This window comes from Anomaloglossus baeobatrachus, chromosome 4 (genome assembly GCF_048569485.1).
Source record: "Anomaloglossus baeobatrachus isolate aAnoBae1 chromosome 4, aAnoBae1.hap1, whole genome shotgun sequence".
In the NCBI taxonomy this organism is placed as follows: domain Eukaryota; kingdom Metazoa; phylum Chordata; class Amphibia; order Anura; family Aromobatidae; genus Anomaloglossus; species Anomaloglossus baeobatrachus.
Genome location: NC_134356.1, coordinates 151,989,290 through 152,014,279, shown reverse-complemented (window position 1 = coordinate 152,014,279; position 24,990 = coordinate 151,989,290). Strand labels below are relative to the sequence as shown.

The 24,990-nt window shown below is 43.8% G+C and overlaps 1 protein-coding gene across 5 annotated transcripts in view; it reads left to right on the top strand.

Annotated features, from left to right (window-relative positions):
• Positions 1 to 24,990, top strand: part of SPDL1 (spindle apparatus coiled-coil protein 1) — a 1,183,111-nt gene that overhangs the window by 768,452 nt on the left and 389,669 nt on the right. For all 5 annotated transcript variants that reach the window (XM_075344564.1, XM_075344563.1, XM_075344562.1 and 2 more), the window contains exon 11: positions 9,410 to 9,737. In XM_075344564.1, coding sequence (XP_075200679.1) covers positions 9,410 to 9,737 — 328 coding nt within the window. The remainder of the gene's footprint in view (positions 1 to 9,409; positions 9,738 to 24,990) is intronic.

Sequence of the window (24,990 nt, the reverse complement as noted above, 5' to 3'; positions counted from 1 at the left end):
GCGGGTGTCAGTGGGGATGTTGAAGTCACCCATGATGATGGTGGGAATTTCAGCAGAGAGAAAGTGTAGAAGCCAGGCAGAGAACTGGTCAATAAAGGCAGTGGTAGCGCCCGGGGGTCTGTATATGACGGCCACTTGGAGGTTGGAGGGAGAATAGGTTCGGACAGAGTGCACTTCAAAGGAAGGCAGGACAAGGGAGAGTAGAGGTGAGATTGGGGTGAAGCTGCAGTTGTTAAAAAGAAGGAGGCCCACTCCTCCACCCTGTCTATTGGTCGGACAAGAGCAAACCAACTCCTCCACCATACTTGTTACTGGGGCGAGGGGTGTGAGAGAGATGGAGACCACCATAAGAAAGATTGTACTTATGTACTAATGTTACTAATTGCTACTAATGCTACTAATAAATAATGCTACTAATGCTACTCTACATGATCCTATATGCAGGTTACACACCAAAACGTGATAACCGGTCCTCTTTAATTGCATTGTGGTTATGTTCAATCCAAAAGTAATCATTGTCCTTTAACTTTAACACTAGAACTCCTGAGGTAGTCATTTTAACTACTTCGCACTATGTATTTCTCCTCTGTGACTACATTTTTTGGAATTGTGGCTTGAGACTCGGTGACATTTCCTCAAATAGGATGTTAAAAAAGATTTTGTGGCAATAAATAATTTAGGTGCAAAAATTGCGCATTTATTTCAACATTCACCTATAACTACTAAAGGTAGTCATTTTGATTACCTGCTGTATTTTGCGGTCCTTTTGTCACTAAAAGTTGCTGTAAAGTTTTGTGCATAATTTTTTCACTGTATCTTATTTACCCTGATGTTCATATAGATGTAGTTCAATTCAGATGTCAACTTTTCACATTTTCATTGTGTTACCTGGTTGTATTACTGTGTAATGCTGATCTGAATAGAGCTTTTTTGTAAAACTGTAGGCTCTTATCTTATCTTATGCTAATGAAGGGAGGTGTTTTTCTCTGGTCCTAGCAGTAGACAGTAAGTCTGGATACTAAATTACTTTCATTTCACTTGGAGAGACAAAGACAACAGATGCCGACATAAGAGCTCTGAAAACTGTTACAGGTATATACAACATTTTATTGTCATATTATTCGATTATTTTAGGAAAGACTTTAGCTGTCTGTCAACTGATTCAACCCACCTACGTTTGAAGGTGAAGAATAGACAATGGCATAAACATCTGCATATCGTTAATTCAAATATAGAAATGCATATATACATACATATTCATCATATATAACGCAGAAAGGACTATATTATACGAACCAAATCGCTAAGGAAGCAACAAAACAAGAAAGAGAAGAGGCGATCTACGGTTCATTGCATATTTTATTAATATTCATGGAAAAAGTGGACAAGTGAGGGGAGGAAAACGGTGTACATCACCACAAACACTATAGGTAAAAGACAAATATGTCAATAGTGTCCCAAATTCATGATACATAGTACGAGGGCCAATCCAAAAAGGGTAGAGGTCCCATAACATGTAGAAAAGACCACAACAAGTCACTATCTCAAAACAGTTCCTGTTGTACAAATATCACACATAGCATATAGTCATATATTTATATAAATATGTGGAAGCAGGAACGGTGAGACAAGACACTTCAATGCGGAAAGACCTCCTTAATCATCATAAGGTCTATACCATCCATAATAGTATACATCCATGTGTTCATAAACCAAGAGGAGAATCCTAGTCAATGTACCAAAGTAGCAAATGACAGGAGAAACCATATAGAATTACCTCACAGGCTGATATCATAAATGTATATACGCATACACACACCTAATCCCACATGGGTAAAAATCAAAGAACTAATCCCACATAGAAGTCAATGTGTGCATCACAAAGACAAAGGCAGTGTAGTGGAATACCTCACAAGATAATTATAGACCCGTGTCTGCATATGCACACATTAAGTCCCACATCGAGACCAGTGCATTGAAGCCACATGGAAGTCAATGTACAAAACCCACATGAGATCAACGTCTGCATCACACGAAAAAAAGGGGGGGATGCTGATATATATATATATATGCCTGTGGACATGTGAGCAGATGGGACTGCAGAAAGAGACCATCACAGGCTACAATATCCCATATGGAGGCAAGTGTGTGCATGCCACAACATAAAGATAAAGGACCTATAAATGTATGCAAACACACATGGACGTGTATATGGATGGGGCTGAAGCAGGAGGACACACTCAGGCTATGCCATCATAGCATCATCAAGGCAGTAAGCAAACGCTTATATGTATATAGGAAAACTCTTATGGCAGCCAATCGTGCGTTCACCCTGCAGCAGCAGCGGCAGACATCAGACAACAGCACGTGCAGGTGTCAGTGTGAAGAGAGATATATAGCACCACGGGGTAAGAAACCCATAATACCTCCGGGTAGCCAAACTATATCACCAACACCCCACGCCTGCTATCGGCCGACGACCGCCACCGTACTATGCTGCACGATAGAAGCAAAGACCCACAATAAGGGACCCCAAAACAGTTCCAGGATCAGCCATAAACAATTAGGACATTACCTAGGATGAATGGTTTGCGGAGGGAATGCGCCCGATGCGCATTTCGGAGTGTACCTTCGTCAGGGGGCGTGACCGGAAAACAAGGGGGTGCCATTAAAATAGGCCTTCATCCCCCAGCTGATTGGGCAGACAAGCGGACGCATCCGCCGCCGGCCGACCGGAAGTCCCGCCTCACAAGCGCGTCATGGCCACAGAGAACGCCGGGTAAAAACACCCGGCGTCCCCGCCACCATAGAGACGCACCCGTGAGAGCAGGAGATCCAGGTAGGCGGCGCATGCGTCAACTACCCAGCCAGGAGGGGGATAAAAAGAGAAATAGTAATGTATCATAGGAATGGCTATGCAGGGGAATAAGCATGGAGGGGTCCCACACAGTAACCACAGCATAGCACGGATATAACAGCAGTCTCAAAAGGGCACAAATTATATACCAATAATAGATAAAACAATTACTACATATAGCAAAACACACGTAGTACAACTCATATACAATTGCAGACACATAGATTGTATATAAATACATAATATATGCATGAAAGTAAATGAATACATATACATGTCATAGCAAGAGAATTACAAAAGAAAACCAAAAAAGGAAAAAATTAAAAAATAATAAAAATGGAAAATAAAAAAAGAGTTGTAAAACAAAAAAATAAATAAAAAAAGTGGAAAATAGAAGAAAAAACACAGAAAATATTCAATAGGAGACTAGGCATATCCGAGGTTGCTGCAGTCCGAGGAGGTCCGTCCACGCCAACATCCCGTATGCACAGAAATGATCAGGTAACCAGTTGCCAATACGAATACCACATACCAATGCATAAAAATGCATATAACAACAGTTGGCCTAAAAAAATAAAAACAATTAAAACCAAAGTAAGAAAACACCACCACAATTATAGAAATGGAATAAAACTCATGTTTTCATTTAGGCCTTGGGGCTGCACCGTACGAAGACGCCAGATCCATTGCGTCTCTAATTGTGCCAATCGCTGACTGACACGACCCCCACGGACATCCATGTCCAAAGTATCAATTCCACGGACTAAAAAGCTCCAAGAAGAGCTCATGGAAGAGCTTAAAGTGCCGCGGAATTGTCTTCAGACTGGATATGTCAGATTGTTCTCGTGCGGCTTCTATTCCCAACACGTGTTCACGAACCCGAGTTTTCAACTGTCGGGTCGTGAGCCCAATGTAAATCTTGGGACACGGACAAACTCCATAATACACTACGGATTTGGACTCACACGTGATCCTCTTCCTAATTGTGTAATTCTTCGCGGAGGAGGAATCACAGAAAGTATTTGTCCGCAGTACATTAGGGCAAGCCACGCATTTGCCGCATGGAGAACAACCGGTCCTAATAGCTGGTATATTGGAAAAGATTGGGGGAGGAGAGCTCTCATGAAGGCTATGGACAAAATAGTCCCTTAGATTTTTAGCTCTGCGTAAGGTGATCTGTGGTCTTGAAGGTAAGATCTTGGCCAGTGTAGAATCGGCCTGTAGTATCGGCCAGGACTTTGACAAAGCTTCACGGATACCAGAATGTGCGGAATCCCTTTTTGGATTGGCCCTCGTACTATGTATCATGAATTTGGGACACTATTGACATATTTGTCTTTTACCTATAGTGTTTGTGGTGATGTACACCGTTTTCCTCCCCTCACTTGTCCACTTTTTCCATGAATATTAATAAAATATGCAATGAACCGTAGATCGCCTCTTCTCTTTCTTGTTTTGTTACGTTTGAAGGTGGCAGAACATGTATTATTTCTTATATTTTTCATTTCATTTCTATTTTTCAGCAGTGAACCAGTGAACTCTCAAGTGGAATTTCTCCAATTTACTAATATGGCTAGAAGACGAGCGGTAAAGCCTGAAGATATTCTGGCTATTTTGCAATCCATACCAGAGGATGAATCGGAATCCGAATGTCAGGATACTCAAATTTCAATCCTCAAAACATTTTGAGTGAATCTGAAGACTAAGGCGGGCTTTGCACGCTGCGACAGCGGTAACAATATGTTACCGATGCTGCAGCGATAGTCCCGCCCCCGTCGCACGTGCAATATCTAGTGAAAGCTGCCGTAGCGATTATTATCGCTACGGCAGTTTCACACGCACATACCTGCCGTGCGACGTCCCTCTGGCCGGCGACCCGCCTCCTTCCTAAGGGGGCGGGTCGTGCGGCGTCACAGCGACGTCACACGGCAGGCGGCCAATTGAAGTGGAGGGCCGGAGATGAGCAGGATGTAAACATCCCGCCCACCTCCGTTTTTCTCATTGCAGCCGGCGGCAGGTAAGGTGAAGTTCCTCGCTCCTGCGGCTTCACACACAGCGATGTGTGTGGCCGCAGGAGCGAGGAACAACGTCGCACCTGTCGCAGCACCGGCATTATGGAAATGTCGGAGGCTGCAGCGATGATACGATAACGACGCTTTTGCGCTCGTTCATCGTATCTAAAAGGATTTGCACGTTGCGATATCGACTGCGACGCCGGATGTGCGTCACTTTCGATTTGACCCCATCGACATCGCACGTGCAATGTCGCAACGTGCAAAGCCCGCCTAAGAAGAAACAAATTTGGAAGGTAAGTAGTTATGTGTATTTATTTGTTCTTCCACACACTGAGTTACTAAACAAAAATTCTAAATATTCATCAACTTTTTTGCCAGACATTGCAAGCTCATCAACTGGTGATCAGGCTCATGCGTTGATGTTGCCTCGTGACCATCCTCCCGGTCGTGGACAGAAAAAATCTGCAAAACGTCCCAGATATGTATCCACAACAGAAGATGATGGCGGCGAAGGCGATGCAACCAACACCACAGAAGGCGAATCTCCAGGAATACTAGTTTCAGCTGATTGTATTCAATGGAAACCTCTTAAGATTGGAGAAAACTTACCTGGTAGGCGGGAAAAACAAAACATTCTTAGAGAAGCACCCGGCCCTACAGGATACGCCAGAAGAAATATAATTAGTGATAGTCCTTTGAGTACATGGAGATTATTTTTTGATTCATTTATCTTGACTCACATAAAGAACTGTACTATTGCAGAAGCACGCCGGAACAATAATGAAGAGTTTACTCTTTCTGATGAGGAGCTAGATGCATTTCTAGCAATATTTTATGTCCGTGGAGTATTGGGCACGAGCCATCACTCTATTGCAACTATATGGTCAAATGAGTGGGGAATACCTTTATGCAAAGTGATAATGTCTAGGGACCGTTTTGTAGAAATTATGCATTACCTCAAATTTGATGAGAAGTCCAATCGATCGCAGAGACTGCAAACCGACAAATTTGCTCTCTTTTCTATTGTGTGGGACAGATTTATTGCCAATTGCATTGCTTGTTACAAACCTGGCCCATACATTACGGTTGATGAACAACTTTTCCCAAGCAAAACCAGGTGTCCTTTCACACAGTATCTACCTTCCAAGCCAGATAAATATGGCCATAAATTTTGGCTAGCTGTAGATAAGGATAGTAAATATGTTGTAAATGGCTTCCCTTATCTGGGTAAAGATGATTCACGCCGTGCTGATGACCGTTTAGCTGACCACGTAGTCATGAAACTATTGCAGCAGTTTTTGAAAAAAGGTCGAAATGTAACCACTGATAATTATTTTACATCAGTAAAACTTGCCAAACTGCTAAAAAGCCAGGGAACGACTATCGTGGGAACGCTAAATAAGATAAGACGAGAAGTGCCTAAAGAAATAAAATCAATGAAAGAAAAGTTGTACAGCACTAAAGTCTATAAAAATGAAGATAATTTTACACTTGCCGTGTATCAAGGGTAAGCCAACCAAAAATGTGATAATTCTGAGTTCCGTCCATCCCGATGTTCTTGTTGCTTCTGAATCTCCAAAAAAAACTCCAGAAACTGTAAAGTTTTATAATGAAACAAAATATGGAGTAGATGTAGATCAGATGGCACGCAAATACAGCACAAGAAAAGGTACTAGGAGATGGCCTGGTCACGCATTTGAAAATACCTTAGACTTAGCGGGTATAAATGCTTGAATATTATACAAGGAGATGACCACCGGACAAATGTCAAGGCAATTTTGCAAAAGCTTGTCACAGAGTTGAGTGGTCCGTATGTTGTATCTAGGGGAAAGGGTGGCATGTCCCAAGTTGCTACATCTTCAGATGTGATGTCTCAAAAACATTTTTGCCAGATAAAAGCAAAATGCAAAAATAATCGATCTGTTGGAAATTGTATGACTTGCCATAAGTCTTTGTGTGGGCAATGTACCGCTGTAATTGAAAGACGATGCCTGAAATGCGAATCAACAAATGTTTAGAAAGTTACCGGTTGTACTTCATAATAATGGTTGGTCGCTTTTATTGAGATTCTGCGGCATATTTTCATTTTTCTTCTCCTTCACTTACATTTTCTCTGCTTGTTGTTCTTGAGTTGTTGTTTATATGTGTGCACTTTAATAATAAATTATTTTAAAACGTCTATTATTATTGTTTTACTTAGTTTACTTTTGTTATTTCCTGTAGAAAAATCTGAAAAAAAATCAGAAAAAAAACATTCCAAAGCATTACTGTTGGATCTCACAATAATAATACATTAAAAAAATATAATTATTAATAAATAACCACAAATTAAATTCTAAAAATAAACGAAAACACGTCAGTAGTCAAAATGACTACATTCAGTAGTTCTAGTAGGTGTCACGAGTCCAGTAGTCCTAGTGTTAATATAAATGCATGCCATAAACTGTAACAAAAAAAAATTAAAATTGCCAAAAAACTAGAGCAAGCACCAAAAAAAATGATTTCAGATTTGTAATCAGCAATGCAGAAAGATATAGAAAAAGTTCTAAAACCTCATGCTACAGAAAATGAAAAAAAATTGTTGCCCAGTGTTTTCTATTTTCATAGATCGGGTATTTATGAATGAGGCAATACCAAATGTGTTGTTGTTTTTTGTGTTGTTATATTTTCAATGGGGCAAAAGGGGCGTGACTTGAACTTTTTATCGCTCTGCCATCATTCACAGCAAGTGAGTCATAACAGTGACTGCTCATCATCTGACCCCACGCTGTTATGGCAAGCAACATATTGATGCCCCGTGACCACGTGATGGGGCCACTGATAGCGGGGAATAGCGGATCCTCTCTGGAGCGCTTTAGATCGCTTTGTCAGAGTTTGACGGCGTATTCTAAAGGGCTCACTAGTGCGGAAATCCACTTTTGCATGTTAGCTGCACATGTTTACTGATCAGATCAGCGGACGTGCTGGAGCCCGCATTAAAGGGACAGACACGGCCAAAAACATAGATATACGTCCTTGGTCGTGAAAGGGTAAATAATGTTTACTATGTGGTTTAACTGAAATGACATCTCATTCAGTATAATGGCTAAAAAATTTAAATAGTTTTGCAGCATGCAAATTACTTTTTTCCACTTTTGAATAGATATGAAGAACAATAATTAGCATGTAGCATTTTTGTTTCTTTCACCATTAATTGTGCAACGTAAGTGACATGAAAACTTTATTCTGTGCTTCTGTATTGTTAGAGTGATACCAAGTTTATATATATTAACCCATCTACTTGGCTATACACTTCTCATTGATCTTTTGAGCAATTTATTGGAAGTCTTGGTGCTCAGACCCCAACTAGTCTGCCAGCAATTAAAGCAAATCTGTCAATAATATAAACTCTCTTAAGCTGTCTATATGAGCATCCAGGTCATAGAAAGGTAAATAAAATGATATTGGGATATCTGCGATCCAATGTCTTATTCTATAGAAATACACCTTTTTTTGTATCTAAATGAGCAGTTGAGAACTATGGGCCGGGCACAGATCTGCATGAAAATCTGCCTCCATAGCTTTTTTTTTTAAATAGGATGGAGCATTACCCCAAAATATGGACAAGTAATACGTAGTTTTAATATACATTATTTTTCGGATTATAAAACGCACTTTTCCTCACAAAATTTAGTAGGAAAATGAGGGATGCATCTTATAACCTGAATGTAGCTTACCTGGAGGTGGAGAATCAGCGCTGTACTGGCTGTGGTGGGGGCTGTGTTGGCTGTGAATGCCATGCTGGCTGTTACGTCTTGCTGGCTGTGTGGAGCACGGTGGTGCGGCAGGTGTCCCAGATGCTTTTTCGGCAGTGCGGGCTTCAAATAATGTCGCCAAAAGTTGGCACATGCACAAATGAAGCTCTCTGCTCAAGATTTCATCTGTGCACGTGCCACCTCCGGCCCTTTGATTTCCCAGTAATGGACTTAAGGAAAATGGCTTCCAGAGGTGAGACGTGCGCAGATGAGATCTCAGCTTATTATTGAGCCAAGAGCTCAGTCTTCGCATATGCCCACTCTGGGCGCCATTTTTTTTTTTTAAGCCTGCACCGCCAACAGAGCATCTGGCGCACCACCCTGCTCCACACAACCAGCACTGCCTCCGCAGGCAGCCCAGTCTCCGCAGCCAGCACGACCTCTGCAGCCAGCACGGCCCCTACCACATCACCTACAGCATCGCCCCACTCTAGCACAGCCCCTGCCTGCTGCTCCACCACCGCTGCCGACCCACCTCCCTTAAGACACCATCGGAGTATAGAAAGGACCCCATTTTTTTTTACTTTTTTTTATCTCTGAATTTGGAGTGTTTCCTACTATCTGGTGCGTCTTATAAAACGAAAAATACAGTAGTTAATTTCTGGTTTTGGCTTACAAATACTGATATAAGGTTAATGTGATTAGGGTCTTTAGAGACATTATTTCATGCAATTCTATTTTTATATTAGAATTAGGTGTTTGTATTTCCATGTTTAATACTCAAATATTTTATTTATTTTCAGACACTGTTAGAGTGCAAACTCCGAGACGAAGACGAGAACAACTTCCACTTGACTGTCCAGCTGAAAATGCATGTATCAGTGGTTTTGATCCAGCTTCTAGCATTAACCAATATGAGAAAGGGAATGTAGTTTTGCTGTCAGAAGGTAATGCCAAACCTCCTGGAGCGGAACCTGCACCTTGTGCTGATTCTGATGAAAAGCGTCAAGATATACCAAGTATACCAAGCAGTACCCAACCTATGAAGGAGCGTAAGAGAGTAAGAATAGCAGAAGACCTAAATGACCCTCAGACATTAAGTAACAGAGACATAACATCAACATCCCTCAGGTCAGTGCCACCTCCAGTTTATTGAATACAGCATTCAAGAAGCACCTAGGTCTTTTATATGTCGCTTTGTTAACTACGCTCTCCAATTCTTTATGTATTTCTTAAACTTTATATGGTATATATTTCCTAGTTTTTGCCTTCTTCAGCTTAAATTTTTCAGTCCTTTCAAAAAAATGTAATTGGTGCTACTTTAAAAAAATAATCTTTTGGAGTATTTTAGCGTTTATAAATGTAATTTGTAATTTAATATTAACAGAAAACTATGTTAATTCACCACTCAATATTTAATTTCAGTATTACTAATAGCTGTTTTAGCTTTTAATTCCTAGTAAGATTAACTTATCCAATAAGCTAGCTTTGTGTCTTGTGTGTGCCATTTTTCCCGTCAAGAAATTACATTATTTATGCAGAAAGGTTTATTTCTGTGTATTCTAAATTTTACATATGTGTAATGTCACAAAAGTTGCAAGTCTTGAACTATTAAAAGAGAAACCATTTTATAAGACTTATATAAAATAAATTATTAAAAGCATTATAAGCCAATGCCTATCAATCTAATTCATAGCAGTGTCCAAAACTAGCTAAATTAATTGACCTATCGGGCGGTGAACTTGTGTTTGATATTGTAACTTCATGCTTTTTCTTTGGGAACAATATATCTTACGTAGATAAGTAACGTGTTAAAGAAAGTCTTTTTATCGGTTAACCGCACCTGAAAGTTTCAAAAATTGTTTCTCTTTTAAAGGACCAACTAGAGTTGATAAAATGTGCATCCATGGTTTGAAATATAAATTAAATAAGTTTTCTAATTTTGGGTTAATAATCTGTAATCATTATGTAAACCAACAATTCCTTTGTACGCATTTTTGCAATTAATCATTATATTTTTTAATATCGTTTTGCTGTCATTAGCTCTAAAACTGTAATTCTGCCTTGGCTGAGTAGTAGTTGTACTTAGTCTAGGCAATATCTCTCTGGCTTGTGCAAATGCTGCTGATATATTTGGCTCAAAGAGCCCCATCTAGAATGGATAAAATTGTATCTATAGTTTAAAGAGAGCCAGTCAGGAAGATATTGTAAGGTAATGTAAAGACATGGCTCTAATGGTGCTGTAAGACTGATTAAATTGAAGGGGCCTGGGTAATTACTATGCTCTCTATTAAACCCTGGGCCTGTGCCTCAGTCACCACCACAGCCCGCAGTTCTGAACAGCACTTTATGGCCGCAGCAGCACAGGGGGCTGGCAGCTTCAGACAATAGTGATGTCAGACTGTGCCGGCCCGCTTTCTGTTCATCCTGAAGTTTTTACTGCGTCTGTGTGCAATACAAGCACAAACTTACCCAGGAAGAAAGACTGCGCAAAGAAAAGAGAATCCTCCAATCAATGCCAAGTGCCTCTATATTCCATAGACACAGAGTATGCAGAGCGGTGGCTGTAATTACGCCCTCTGCACTGACTGACAACTGCTCAGCAGTAGACAAGGTTGTCAGTCAGTGTGGTGAGCACAGTTACAGTTACCCATGTCGCTTCCATGACTAAAACTGGAATGCTGCCGGGAGTATTAAAGTGAATTTCTTCCCAGCAGCGGGGTTTAACCCCTTTACCACCCAGCCCTTTTTCACTTTCATGCCCGGACAATTTTTTCAATTTTGAACAGTGTCACTTTATAAGACTATAACTCCTCTGGAATGCTTCAACGAATCCCAGTGATTCCAAAACTTTCTTTCGTAACATATTGAACTTCGTGTTAGTGGTAAATTCAGGACAATATTTTTTGTGTTTTGTGTAAAAAATAAAAAAAAACAAAAAACAAAACTTTGCCTTTTTATACCCTTAAACCGGAAAGTTGTATCACACAAAATAGTTAATAATTAATATTTCCCACATGTCCACTTTTACATCTGTACAATTTTTCAACCAAAATTATTATTTTTTGTTTGTTTTTTAGGAGGTTAGAAAGATTCAAATTTTATCAGCAATTTCTCATTTTTCCAACACAATTTCCAAAACTTTTTTTTTAGAGACAAAATCACAATTAAAGTGACTTTGTGGCCTAGGTGAAAGAAAATACCCAAAGCAACATCATTCTAAAAACTGCACCCCTCAAAGTATTCAAAATCGCACCCAAGAAGTTTATTAACCCTTTAGGTGCTTAACAGGAACTAAAGCAATGTGAAAAACGTCTTCCCACAAAAATGTTACTTTAAGCCCAAATTTTGCATTTTCACAAGAGTAAAAAGAGAAAATGCACCATACAATTTGTTGTGCAATTTGGGGGGCACCATATTGCTTTTGGAGGGCCTCTGATGTGCCTAAACAGTGGAGCTTCCCCACAACTGACTTTATTTGGAAACTAGACCCCTCAGGAATTTATTTCGCTGTTTAGTGAGCACTTTGAACCCCCAGGTGCTTCACAGAATTTCTTAACGTTGAGCCATGAAAATAAAAAAAAAACAAAAAACAATTTTACCATAAAAATGTTGCTTTAAACCCAAATATTTCATTTTCACAAGGGTAACGAGAAAATGAACCATACAATTTGTTGTGTAATTTCTCCTGAGTACACAAATACCCCATATGTAGTGGAAATCTACTGTTTGGGGGCAAAGTTAGGAAGGAAAGGAGCGCCATATGAATTTCAAATAAAAAAAATGTTTGGGATAGATGCTGCATTTAGAGAGTCCCTGATGTGACCCCATTTTGAAAACTAGACCCCTCAAGGAATATTTCTAGATGTTTGGTGAGCATCTTGAACACCCAGATTCTTCACAGAACTTTATAACATTGAGCCGTGGAAATGAAAAATACATTTTTAACCACAAAAATTTTGCTTTAACCCCAAAGTTTTCAAATTCACTAGGGTAGTAGGAGATAATGCACTGTACAATTTTTTTTTGTGCAATTTCTCCTGAGTATGCCAATACCCCAAATGTGGTTGCAAACTAGTTTTAAAACACCATGCAAAGGCAAAAAAGGAAAGAGTGCCATTTTTGTGTACAGATTTAGATTGAATGGTTTGTGAGTGCCATATCATATTGGCAAAGCCCCTGATGTGTCTAAACCGTGGAGCTCCCCCACAAGTGACCCTCTTTTGGGAACTAGATTACTCAAGGAATTAATCTAGATGTTTTGTGAGCATTAGGGATTAGAGATGAGCGATGTTCGAGGTTCGCCAATTTCACGTTCGAGTGATTTTGGGGGTGTTTGAGTCGTTCGACAAACTCGAACGATTTGCTAAAAGTTCGGTGGTTCGAGTTACGTTTGAGAACGGTTCGATCACCAAAAAGCATACATAGTTCCTAGCTGGCTTTTCACTGTGATAGTGTGAGTCACCGTGAATCATCATATTATGAAAATTCAGCATATAGTATGCGGAGGTGACGGGGTTTAGATCAGTGCTGCTGCGGAGTGCTGAAAGAATGGCGATCGCCATTTTTTTTTTCCCCTATGGGCGCGTACAGTGGGGCGGGCCAGGCTGTCAGCCAATCACAAACACACACACAGCAAAGTGGATTTTTACCAGACAAGCAAGGGCATGTGTCATAGGCTGTGCATGTCACATGTCCTTGCCTTATAAGACCCGGCCATTTTCCCTGTCGCCGCCATTATCTCTTTGCTGCGGGTGGGGGAAAGTCACTGCTCCCACTCCCGCTGCTGCTGTGTGCGCTATAGATATACAGTGCAATCTACACAGCACTTTAGGAATTAGGGACTATGTGTAATTTCAGCCCTTTTCAGGGATGCATTACAGCCATTCATAGCCATTATTGCTAGGCAGGTCCGTGCCAACGCTGTGCAGGGGTTTATATAACAGCGCCTGGCTACATCAGCTCAGGCAATTCCTTGGTGCATTTTTTCATTGGCAGGGATAGAAAGTGAGACTTCCTTTGCTGTCCAGCTACCTACAGCACCTGTGCATTCTAAACACCTGCCCATTTTTGCTATGCAATTTTCACTGCAAACAGTGCTGACACTTAGTGGCATACTTAAAGTGTCTTGGATACTAAATTAGTGTTCCTTTGCTGTCCAGCTACCTAGAGCACCTGTGCATTCTACACACCTGCCCATTTTTGCTACGCAATTTTCATTGCAAACAGTGCTGCAGTGCTGACACTTTTAGGGCCATAGTAAAATTGTCTGGGATTCTACCTGTCAAGAAAAGTACACCACATGTGCATTTTACACTCCTCTCCATTTCTTCTACGCAATTTTAATTTCCATAAGTGCTGACACTTTTAGGGGCATAGTAAAATTGTCAGGGATACTACCTTAGGGTTCCTCTCCTGTCAAGCAAGGTACACCACATGTGCATTCTACACTTTTCTCCATTTCTGCTACGCAATTTTAATTGCCAAAAGTGCTGACACTTTTCGTTGCATACTAAAATTGTCAGGGATACTACCTTAGGGTTCCTCTCCTGTCAAGCAAGGTACACCACATGTGCATTCTACACTCCTCTCCATTTCTGCTACGCAATTTTTAACTGCAGGTAGTCCAGGCAATGTGTGACGAAGGTGCAGGCGTGGATATAATGTTGCTTTCTTCCAAAGGTGGTTCTCTTGATGCCTGAGAGAGCTCAACACCAGCAGCTGTTTCCACTTCAAAAACAACTGACGACCTGCCAATCACACTGCCTGTTGCGGTTAAAGGGGTGGGAGGTCAGCGTCAAAAAGCATGTGTGACTGCTGTCCCTACAGTCACAGAGGATGAAGAGCACCCAGATGCCATTGATGGGGCAGACGGTGGTTGCACAGCCCCGCTAGGCCGCATTGTAGCACAATGAACTTCCCATTGCGACTTACGCTTCATTTAAAGTAGTGTACAGGGTGGGCTACCCAGTATACAGCAAACCACACACTAGGAAAAGGACTCTAGGCAGTTGGGTTGATAAATGATTGTTTAACTTTCCAAAAACAAACAATAAGAACCATGCATAAAACTGAAAGAATAGAACAATCTATTCACAAATCCAAAAGCCTACACCCCTATGCTGCGACACTCGTAATGGCGATTTACCCCCCCTGCTCACCAACTTTTTAATTTAACCGAGGGAATGTCTAAACAGTTGCCTACTACCTGGAAATCCCTCTGTGTAGCAGGAGTAATTGTGTGTGTGTGTGTGTGTGTGTGTGTCCGTGTGTCCGAACACGACTTACCAGTGTCGCATCACAAGAGCTTACAACTTATCTACCTAAACATAGACAAAACCCATCCCCCCCCCCCCCCCTGAATACCCTTGTTAGCTGAAGCCTCACAGATAAAGCAGATGATAACAGTGTGAAGGCAAACCACACAGCTCAGCAACACAGTCCTGGAAATCTTGTAAAGCAACAGTCCATGCAAACATGTGTCGATGTCCCTCTATGATTTTAACTGTGACTGACAAATTGACAGAGCAGAGGCATCAAGTCTTATTATCTATAGTGACCAAACGGTCAAAGGCAGATGTAAAAAAACAGCAGCCCCTTGTGGGTAGTCTGCAACAATGCATGCAATGAACGGCAAATAAGCATGTTGTATTCACAGTGGGTAAAGCTCATCAATACACCCTCATGCTATCACTTTGTATCCATGTGACAGTTCATGGACGAAGTACTCAAAGTAGTGAGTTTTTGTTTTCTACTTACAGATTGGTGACAAATCTTACAGATGACATGACTTGGGTGATCTTTTGCGATGTAAAAAAAAGGCCCAGGCTAGGCAAGGCTTACAGCCCATGCGACCTGCAGAGCTACCACGACTTCTGCTCAGAGGCAGAGTTGTGGCAGAGGATTCAGTTGTTGACGTGCTTCCAGTACTTTGTCTCTGTCCAGGAAGACGCAACGTAACCTCGTCGTCCGTAGCATCCTCCTCCACCTCCTCTGCTGACCTCATCAACTGGCTGACTTTGGTTTGACAGTAAGTGGAGTCTCCAACCTCATCATCACCCTGTGTGTTTTCACTCCCCTTGTCCTGACTCATCCGAGCCAACCTCTTCCTGCCCTGACCGAATAGTAAAGTTCTCGTTCCAATCAGGTATCTGAGTTTCCTCAGCATGTTTCCCATTGTCTCCACCAGGAGGATTTACAATTTGGGAATAAGGGTGTACATTATGCTCAGCACCTTCTTAATCGGGGTCTGGATCCAAATCACAAAGCTTCTGGGCATCAGTGCACATCATTTCCTTGTCTGGACTCACTGCAGCTTTGTAGCAGACCTCTGATTCCCAGGCTATTGTTTGACTGAACAGCTCTGCAGACTCAACCATCTCTGTTACCCCATACTCAGCAGGGCTGGTTGAAACTTGTGAGCTGTTAGGAAGCAAGTACGATTGGGTTGACACCACAGAGGAATGGAGTATTTGGGATATTGAAGTTGAGGTGGAGGAGAGGCCACTTGATGGAGCACTTGAGATCCATTAAAGCACCTGCTCTTTTGGTGCCTCATCTACATTTGGTAGCGATGGTTGTGTCCCTGAAAAAAGGGATCATATCAGATTATCCATGGGAAGAAGTACACCTCTTATTTTGGCTGGTAGTTGGTGTTACGAATCGGTGCCGTCGTAGACGCAAGCATCCTGCTGCAGTTACAGTTGCGCCCAGGCGTCAGCTGCCATTTTTTGCCATGCCTCGGGTTGTGCACCTGGATGCTTCCTCATCCACGTCTAAGTGTGGAGAGGCGGCTAGTGCGCATGCATGTACCGATTTACCCCCGACACAGCCTAAGTACAGTGTTTCGCCTAGTGAGCATGCTCAGCATGACTGTGCCATTCCTGAGGCTAAGTCCTCAGTTAGTGCTACTGAGCATACTCCCACACTTAGTGAGAAAAGCCTCTTTGCACAGGTACTTGGACTCCGTGCCGTGTGAAATTCCTGTGTTGGGCCTACAGAGCACGCAGAAGCTGATAGTCTGTTTTCTGAGACTGTTTTCAGGCAAATGAGCATGCTCAGGCACTTAGTGCATCAGAGGCTAGGTCCATTAAGGAACTCACTGGCCATGTCCGTGTGGTGTCAGTCCATGATAGTCCAGAGGGCATCAGGTGTCCTGATGATGTGGCCTCTCCGGACTGGCTCGCAGAGGCCCGACCCTATGATTTGGCACCTCATTATTATTCGTCAGACGATGACTGGTGAGGTGTTTGGGGCATGGCTGCCATTAGGTCATCATTGAAGTGGCGGTTACGGATAGGCCGCTGGTTATGTCACTGATGACGTGGCACTGTGCTTTAGGCTCATGGACGGGCATTGTGGTCCACCCTGGGTTGGGGCGGACCCAGGTTATAAAAGGGGCTGTAGACAACAAGGAGGTGCACAGTCTTATATTATGCTCAGACAGAGCTCACCTCCATGTGTTGAACCCATTGTGGCTTTAGGACCCAGGTAGGCAGGGATAGGGCGTCAGTGCAGGACGCCACCACACTTGGTAACGCAGAACGGTTAAGACCAGCTCCTGTCCTAACAGTCCAGCTAGTGCAGCACAGTGGCATTAACTGGGCTGCTGCTGCTGCTGCTTCTGCTGTCCACAGGTGTGGCCCCTAGGCACACAGACAGCGTACCCAATGGCCCCTGTGTTGTTAACAGGGAGTTCCTGGGCTGGGTGTGTGGACCCTGTGACGCTAACAGGGTTCCCAGTCTCCAGATCCGAGTGTCGTCTAACTCTGTTCAGGCTACTATTTTTTTCAGAGCCACCCAGCTCTGTATCCTCTGCCTAACCTTCGCGGTGCCAGCATCTCCTTTTCCATCTAGGAGCACGGTGGTCCCCGACTGGCGATTGGGATATATACCACCTTATCCAAATCTGCCAGTTCCCCCGTAACAGATGGTGTTTCTTCAGCAGAGGTTACTGTTGCTTAACCACCAAACCCACGGACACAAACTTTATTCCCCTTTCTAACACACCTGTTCCCCTTTCCACCAGCATCTGGCCTTTTTCCACTCATTTTGTAGATGACAAAATTTGCAACTCTGCAGGGACACGCTACTCAAAGCCATCTCAGCACAGCAGCCAGCCCTCGGTCCCTCAGATGTGGACAAGTAAAACACCATTTCCTCCTAGCCAAGACAAAGCGTTGAGATTCACTCTGGGCAGCACTGGTGTTTAGTGGAAAAGCCGATCTAAGATTGCGTACTAGCTTCTGCTGATACTTATGCATACGTGCGTCCCTTTCTATGGCAGGACTTATTTTTCCAAATTTTGTTTTTTACCGGGGATCTAACAGTGTGGCAACCCAGTAGTCAGCATTACTTCGAATTCGGACAATCAGAGGGTCATGTTGTAGATAGTGCAGCAAGAAGTCGCTCATGTGTCTTGCGCGTCCAGGAGGACCAAGTCATTGCTGTGTTGGTGGCAGAGAGGTGAAAATTATGCTTCCTTCCTCGGCCCTCATCCCCCAACCTTGCACAACAGAAATGTGATCAAGCGCTCCCTCATCTACTGAGTCTTCCATGCACATCGCCAGTTCATCCTCCATTTCTTGCTGGGCTCCTGCACCTTCCTCAACAGTTTGGCTGATACTATGCGCCCTTGTTATTCCCTCTCCCCCACCGTCCATGCCTGCTGCCTTGTTGCTGCTGAACGTGTGGACCTTGTAGATCTTGTTATCCCTTCCACATATGACTCCTCCTGTACTTCCTCCTTTTCTTCTTGTCCCACCACCTGACTCTGAATAATGTTTAGAGTGTGCTCCAGCATGTAGATGACTGGAATTGTCATAATGATAATGTCATCGTCAGCGCTAAACATCTTCGTCGCCATTTGTAAACTGTGAAGAAGGGGTCATAGGTCCTTGATCTGAGACCACTCCATCAGTGTGATCTGCCCCACCTCTGGATCTCGTTAGCCCAGGCTATACGTCATAACGTATTGCAGCTGGGCTCGCCGGTGCTGACACAGGCGCTGCAACATGTGCAGATTCAACTTCCTGCGTGTCGGCAACTCGCATTGTAGGCGGTGAACAGGCAGACCGAAAGACGTCTGGAGCGATGCAAGTTGTTCAGCTGCTGGGTGTGAATGGTGGAAGTGAGCACATAGCGAGTGTACCCTCTTCAGAAGGCCATGTAGGCCGGGATAGTGGTTTAAAAATTGCTGGACAACCAGGTTCAACACGTGAGCCATACAAGGCACGTGTGTCACATTGCCCTGGCGAAGGGCCACACCCAGGTTTGCATCATTGTCGCACACGGCTGTTACGTCACCACCGGAGTCCGCTCCAGCAACTTGTACTCCGATCGCCAAGTGACACCGTGTTCCTTTCGTAGATAGTGCTGTTGATGGGAGAGGAGTCGATGTCAGTGGCGCCGGTGGCTGCAGGTTTCGCACAGCCACTGGGCTGGGTTACCTTGAGATCTGCAGTACCACTGGCTGACTGTAGGTGGTGGTTGTCTCACAGCTGAAGTACCATCATTCAGCTATAACCAATGGGAAGACACCACACCCTTTTTTAGGCCTCTCATGTCTGCTGACCACTGCCAGACATAGTTCTGAACTTCTGGTTCCTGTTCCGCCCAGTTCTGTTTTGTGATTTTATGTGCTGACTACCGCTTGTTTCCTGACTACGTCTCCTGCCTGCTGTTTCACGATCCGCATTTGACCTCTGCTTGTTTTCTGATTAAGTCCTGGCCGTCCCATTCTGTTCCTGTTCCTCAATTCATGGTTTGACCCTGCCTGACTACTACTCTCTCAGACTGCTGCCTTCCACAGGTAGTGATCACCTTTGGCCCTGTGTAATTCCAAATGCCTGTATAGGGGTTAAAGGGTTTCAGGGTTCTGGGGGTCCTGCTTGGTGAGTGGCTTCCCTCTAGCCTATCCTTTGCAGCCCGTCTGAGTGTGTGGATCCAGGCAGGCGTTACACCGTGCCCTCTGCAGAAAGCCATCTAGGCCGGGATAGTGGTTTAAAAATTGCTGGACAACCAGGTTGAACACGTGAGCCATACTAGGCACGTGTGTCACATTGTCACGGCGAAGGGCCGCACCCAGGTTTGCATCATTGTCGCACACGGCCTTCCCTGGCTGCTGGTTGAGTGGAGACAACCATTGATGAAACTCGGTCTCCAGAGCTAATCGTCCACAACACCTCAGCGGTGTGACTCACATTTCCCATACATTTCAAAGTAAAGATTTGACCACCTGATGGCGTTGAGCTCTGCTGCCAGCATAGTAAGGAGGTGTGCTGGATTCCTTGTGCACAGTTACAACGCGGGTGGCCTTACCAGACAGGTTTTGAGCGGAGGTTGAGGACCTAGATGAGGTTGAGGAGGCAGAAGCAGTGGAGGAACTTCTACATACAGAGGAAGGATTGACATACAACTCATGGGGACAGAAAGACTTGTACAGCAGACCCTTCTCCATCTCTCACCATAGTTACCCAGTGCCCAGTCAGCAACATGTAACTCCCCTGTCCATGCTTACTGGTCCAAGTATCTGTGGTAAAATGCACCCTGTCACACACAGAGTTTCTCAAGGAAGCGGTGATGTTGTGTGCAACATGCTGGTGAAGCGCAGGCACGCCTTTCTTGGAGAAGGAGTGACGACTGGGCATCGGCTCTTGGGGCACTGCGATGGGCATAAGGTCTCGAAAATCCTCTTTGTCAAAAGGGTGGAAAGCCAGCATTTCTGTAGCCAACAGCTTGCAGATGCTGAAAGTCAACCTCTTAGGCATGTCATGCCCTTCTAAAATCATGTAAAACACAGCAAGGGGACTCCAACCACAGTCTCCCTCTTTTCCAAAAATTGGGTCAAACACACACACACGCACACACACACACACACACACACCACTTCAATGGCATCAGTTGTCCCCCAGTTGCAAACTTAAAAAGTTGATTTGCATAAAACACTATCAAAAATCCACCAGCCTTCTGCCTCCCCTGGATGATACAGGGGTAGAAAAGTTCTCTCTGATCCATGACTTCCTCATCTTGGTTCATTTTTCAAAAAAAAGGGGACTCCAACCACAGTCTCCCTCTTTTCCAAAAATTGTGCCACACACACACACCACTTCAATGGAATCAGTTGTCCCCCAGTTGCAAACTTAAAAAGTTGATTTGCATGATGCACTATCAAAAATCCACCAGCCTTTCGCCTCCCCTGGATGACACAGGAGTAGAAAAGTCCTCTCTGATCCATGACTTCTTCAACTTGATGAACATTAGTCTGTCCACATTTTCACTGGACAGACGCTTGCGCTTATCTGTCAGCACACTCCCAGTAGCACTGAAGACACGTTCCAAGAGAACGCTGGCTGCGGGACACGACAAGATTCCCAAGGCGTCAGTGGCGAGCTCAGGCAATTTATACAGATTGGAAGCCCAAAATAAGCAAGGCTTAAGTTGCACAGTAATTGTACCGATGTTCACTTGCAGATTCTCCGATATCTGTGTCTCCTCTTTTTACTCGTCCAGCTCTTTTGTTTTCACATGAGTATATGTCCTTGTCACTTTCCCATGTGTTTGTGGTGTCTTGGGAGTTGTTTGTCACCTTTTGGACACCTTTGAAGGTGTTTTCTATGTGTTTGTGTTTGCCTAACATTGTTTTCAATGGGGTTTGAGTTGGTTCGTCGAACTTGTCGTCCGTTCGATGAACCGAACTCGAACTCTAGGGGGGTGGCTCATCTCTACTGGGGATGATCGACTTCCAAAATATCCGACTTCGCGAATATCCGACAAATAGGTCACCACTATTCGACTATTAGCACATATTCAATGTGCAATGTAAGTATATGGGAAACCCGAATAATTTGATGTTGGACTTAACGGCGAGCTGTGGTGACTAAGGAAAAGGATGAAATGGATGGGAAAAGGCAAAAACAGTATGAGCACCACCTGTAGAAGGTTGGAAATCATCTGAAATCTCTCTCTCTCTCCAAGCCAATCACAGTAACACCATAACAAAGATGGCTGCGGCGTTACTGTGAGGACAAGCAACATCAGATGTGTTCATTGGTTGGAAAACAGGCGCCAGGGAGTCAGAAATGAAATTGATAGTATCGGAGCGGATACTGTTTTATTCGTCGGATACCGAATGGTGCGAGTAGCCTGTTATCCGCCGGATACCGAATAGTGGAGAATACTTTTGCTCATCCCTTGTGAGCGCCTTAATCCCCCAGGTACTTCACAATATTTTATAATATTGAGCCGTGAAAAAATACATTTTTAAATACAAAAATGTTGCTTTAACCCCAGATTTCCAACAGGTAAAACAGGAAAAGGTAAAAAGGATGCATAATGTTTTATACAAATTCTCCTGAATGTGGCAATACCCTATATGTGACTGTATAGTACTGTTTGGCTGTACCTCAGGTCTCGATAGGGAAAGAGCGCCATTTGATTTTTGGAGCATAGATTTTACTAGAATAGTTTGCAATTTTCATTTGCAAAGCCCATAAATGCCGGAACAGAACCCCCTCAATTAGCCAATTTCCAATTTTTGGAAATTACACCCCTATGGGAGTTCATCTACGGGTGTGGTGACAATTTAGTCAATTAAAAACACCTATTAAGTCAAGTGCAGTGAATGCTGCAGATTTAAAATTTGCAAATAAGCACTTGTCATGCCCAATAAGTTGTACTGCCCGTGTATTGTTCCCACCTTTGCTTCTGGAGACCTGCACCCTGTAAATTTAAGCAGACTTCCTCACTTCAGCAATTCCAAACATGTGGACACCAACTGTGGCTTAGGCACATTGTGAGTCTCATAAAGGAGGGGAATATTTTGATTTGGGAGCATAGGTTTTTCTGGATTTCTTTTTTTAGGTGGGGAGCGATAGTGGTTTTCCAGAGCTTTTGTGTTTCCAGTAAAGTTGAAGCCCTCTATATTTCCATTAACAGATGACGGACTTGAATGCGGATTTGTGTTTATGTGAGTTGAGTTGAATGCTATTATGTGGCAGTTTGGGGTAGAGAACATTTTGGATCCGTCCACATTTTTCCTGTGCTTACATTGTTTTCCATCTACATCCCCCGACTGATCCATTCACTAATGAGGCAGTAGAGTTAAGCGGGCTTTACACGAGGCGACTGATCGTGCGATGCATCGTCGGGGTCACGGTTTTCGTGACACACATCCGGCATCGTACACTACGTCATCTCGTGTAACACCACCTAGCGACGCAGTATCGCTCACAAATCGTGAGTCGTGTATTCGTCGCTAGGTTTCTTTAAATTGTTTAATTAAAATGGCGGCGGTTGTTCATCGTTTCCGTGGCATCACACGTTGCTCCGTTTGACACCACGGGAACGATGAACAGCAGCTTTACTTGCCTCCCGCGGCACCCGATGGCTTAATGGAAGGAAGGAGGTGGGCGGGATGTTTACATCCCGCTCATCTCTGTCCCTCCGCTTCTCTTGACCGGCTGCCGTGCGACGTCACTGTGACACCGAACGTCCCTCCCACTCCAGGAAGTGGACGTTCGTTGCCCACAGCGAGGTCATCCGGAAGGTAAGTATGTGTGACGGGGGTTAAACGAGTTTGTGCACCACGGGCAACTAATTGCCTGTGACGCAAAAACGACGGGGGCAGGTACGATCGATCGTGCTATCGCACAATCGGTCGTATCATGTAAAGCAGGCTTTACTCTTGACTAGAGTATCTGAATAACTATCTGAATAACCTCAATCCTTCATGCTCCAGGGTATCACACAAAAAGACATGCCACACGTCCAAAAACCATCTGATCTTTCTCCTTCTCCTACTTCTATCAGGTGATATCTCTCCTAATCCCGGTCCACCCCATGCTAACTTTACCCCCTCCCCCACCTCCCCTAGAAACCCTGATAATCTTATTAACATTACTTGTACACCATTTCCCTCTTTTAATTGTTCTCTCTGGAATCCACGGTCCGTATGTAACAAGCTTCCTTACATCCACAACCTCTTTCTCAATAACTCTCTTAACTTACTAGCCCTCACTGAAACCTGGATTCAGGATTCTGACACTGCTTCCCCTGCTGCAATTTCTTATGGTGTTTTACACTTTACCCATTCACCAAGACCTGGAAACAGACATGGTGGTGGAGTCGGCTTACTCCTGTCTCCACAATGCACTTTCCAGGTCATCCCCCCAGCTCCATCACTCTCATTCCCATCCTTTGAGGTCCACACCATCAGGCTCTTCCATCCCCTTCCCCTCAGAGTAGCTGTCATATACCATCCACCAGGCTCACCCACCTAGTTCCTTGACCACTTTTCAGCCTGGCTGCCACACTTCATGTCCTCAGAATTGCCAACCCTCATCCTAGGAGACTTCAACATCACCATGAACAGCCCCTCCTCCCCATCTGCATCCCAGCTTCTATCTCTCACCAGCTCCCTTGGCCTCTCACAGCTCTCATCCTCTGAGACACATGAAGATGGTAACACCCTTGACCTGGTCTTTTTCCGCTTCTGCTCAATCTCTCACTTTGACAACTCACCTCTTGCCCTCTCTGACCACAACATCCTCTCCTTCAAGCTCACAAACCCTCGTCCACCCCAGCACACACTCCCACCTATCACAAATTCAGAAACCTACAGGCCATTGACTCTGACACTTACAAACTCTCTACACTTATCACTATCCCCTATCTCCTCATTTTCCTGTCCTAATCTGGCTGTAAAGCACTACAATGACACACTCAGAAGCACCCTGGACCAAGTAGCACCCCTCACCCTCAGAACCTCCAAACACGGAGTAAAACAGCCTTGGCTCACATCACAAACTCGATTTCTCCAGCGATGCTCTAGGAGTGTCGAACGCCTATGGAGGAAATCCCGCACACCAGAAAACTTCATCCACTACAAGTTCATGTTAAGGACCTCCATCTCTTCTCTTCCCTTCCCCTCGCCAAACAGACCTACTTCATCACCTTTATCTCCTCACTATCCAACAATCCAAAAAAGCTCTTTGACACCTTTCACTCCCTCCTCAGTCCCAAAGCACAGACCGCTATCACAGACCTTCATGCAGATTACCTGGCCTTGTATTTCACAGAGAAAATAGAAAACATCCGCCAAGAGATCAGCTGCCAGCCACCAAGCTTTGTGATTCCCATCCCTCCCCATATCCCATCAAGCTCACTTTCAACATTTGACCTAGTCACAGAGGAGGAAGTCTCCAGGCTCCTCTCTTCTTCTCGTCCTACCACTTGCCCTACTGATCCCTTCCCCTCACACCTTCTCCAGTCCCTCTCTCTGGTTGTCACTACTCACCTAACTAAAATCTTCAATCTCTCTCTCTCTTCTGGTATCTTCCCTTCCTCCCTCAAACACTCTATCATTACTACATTATTAAACAAAAAC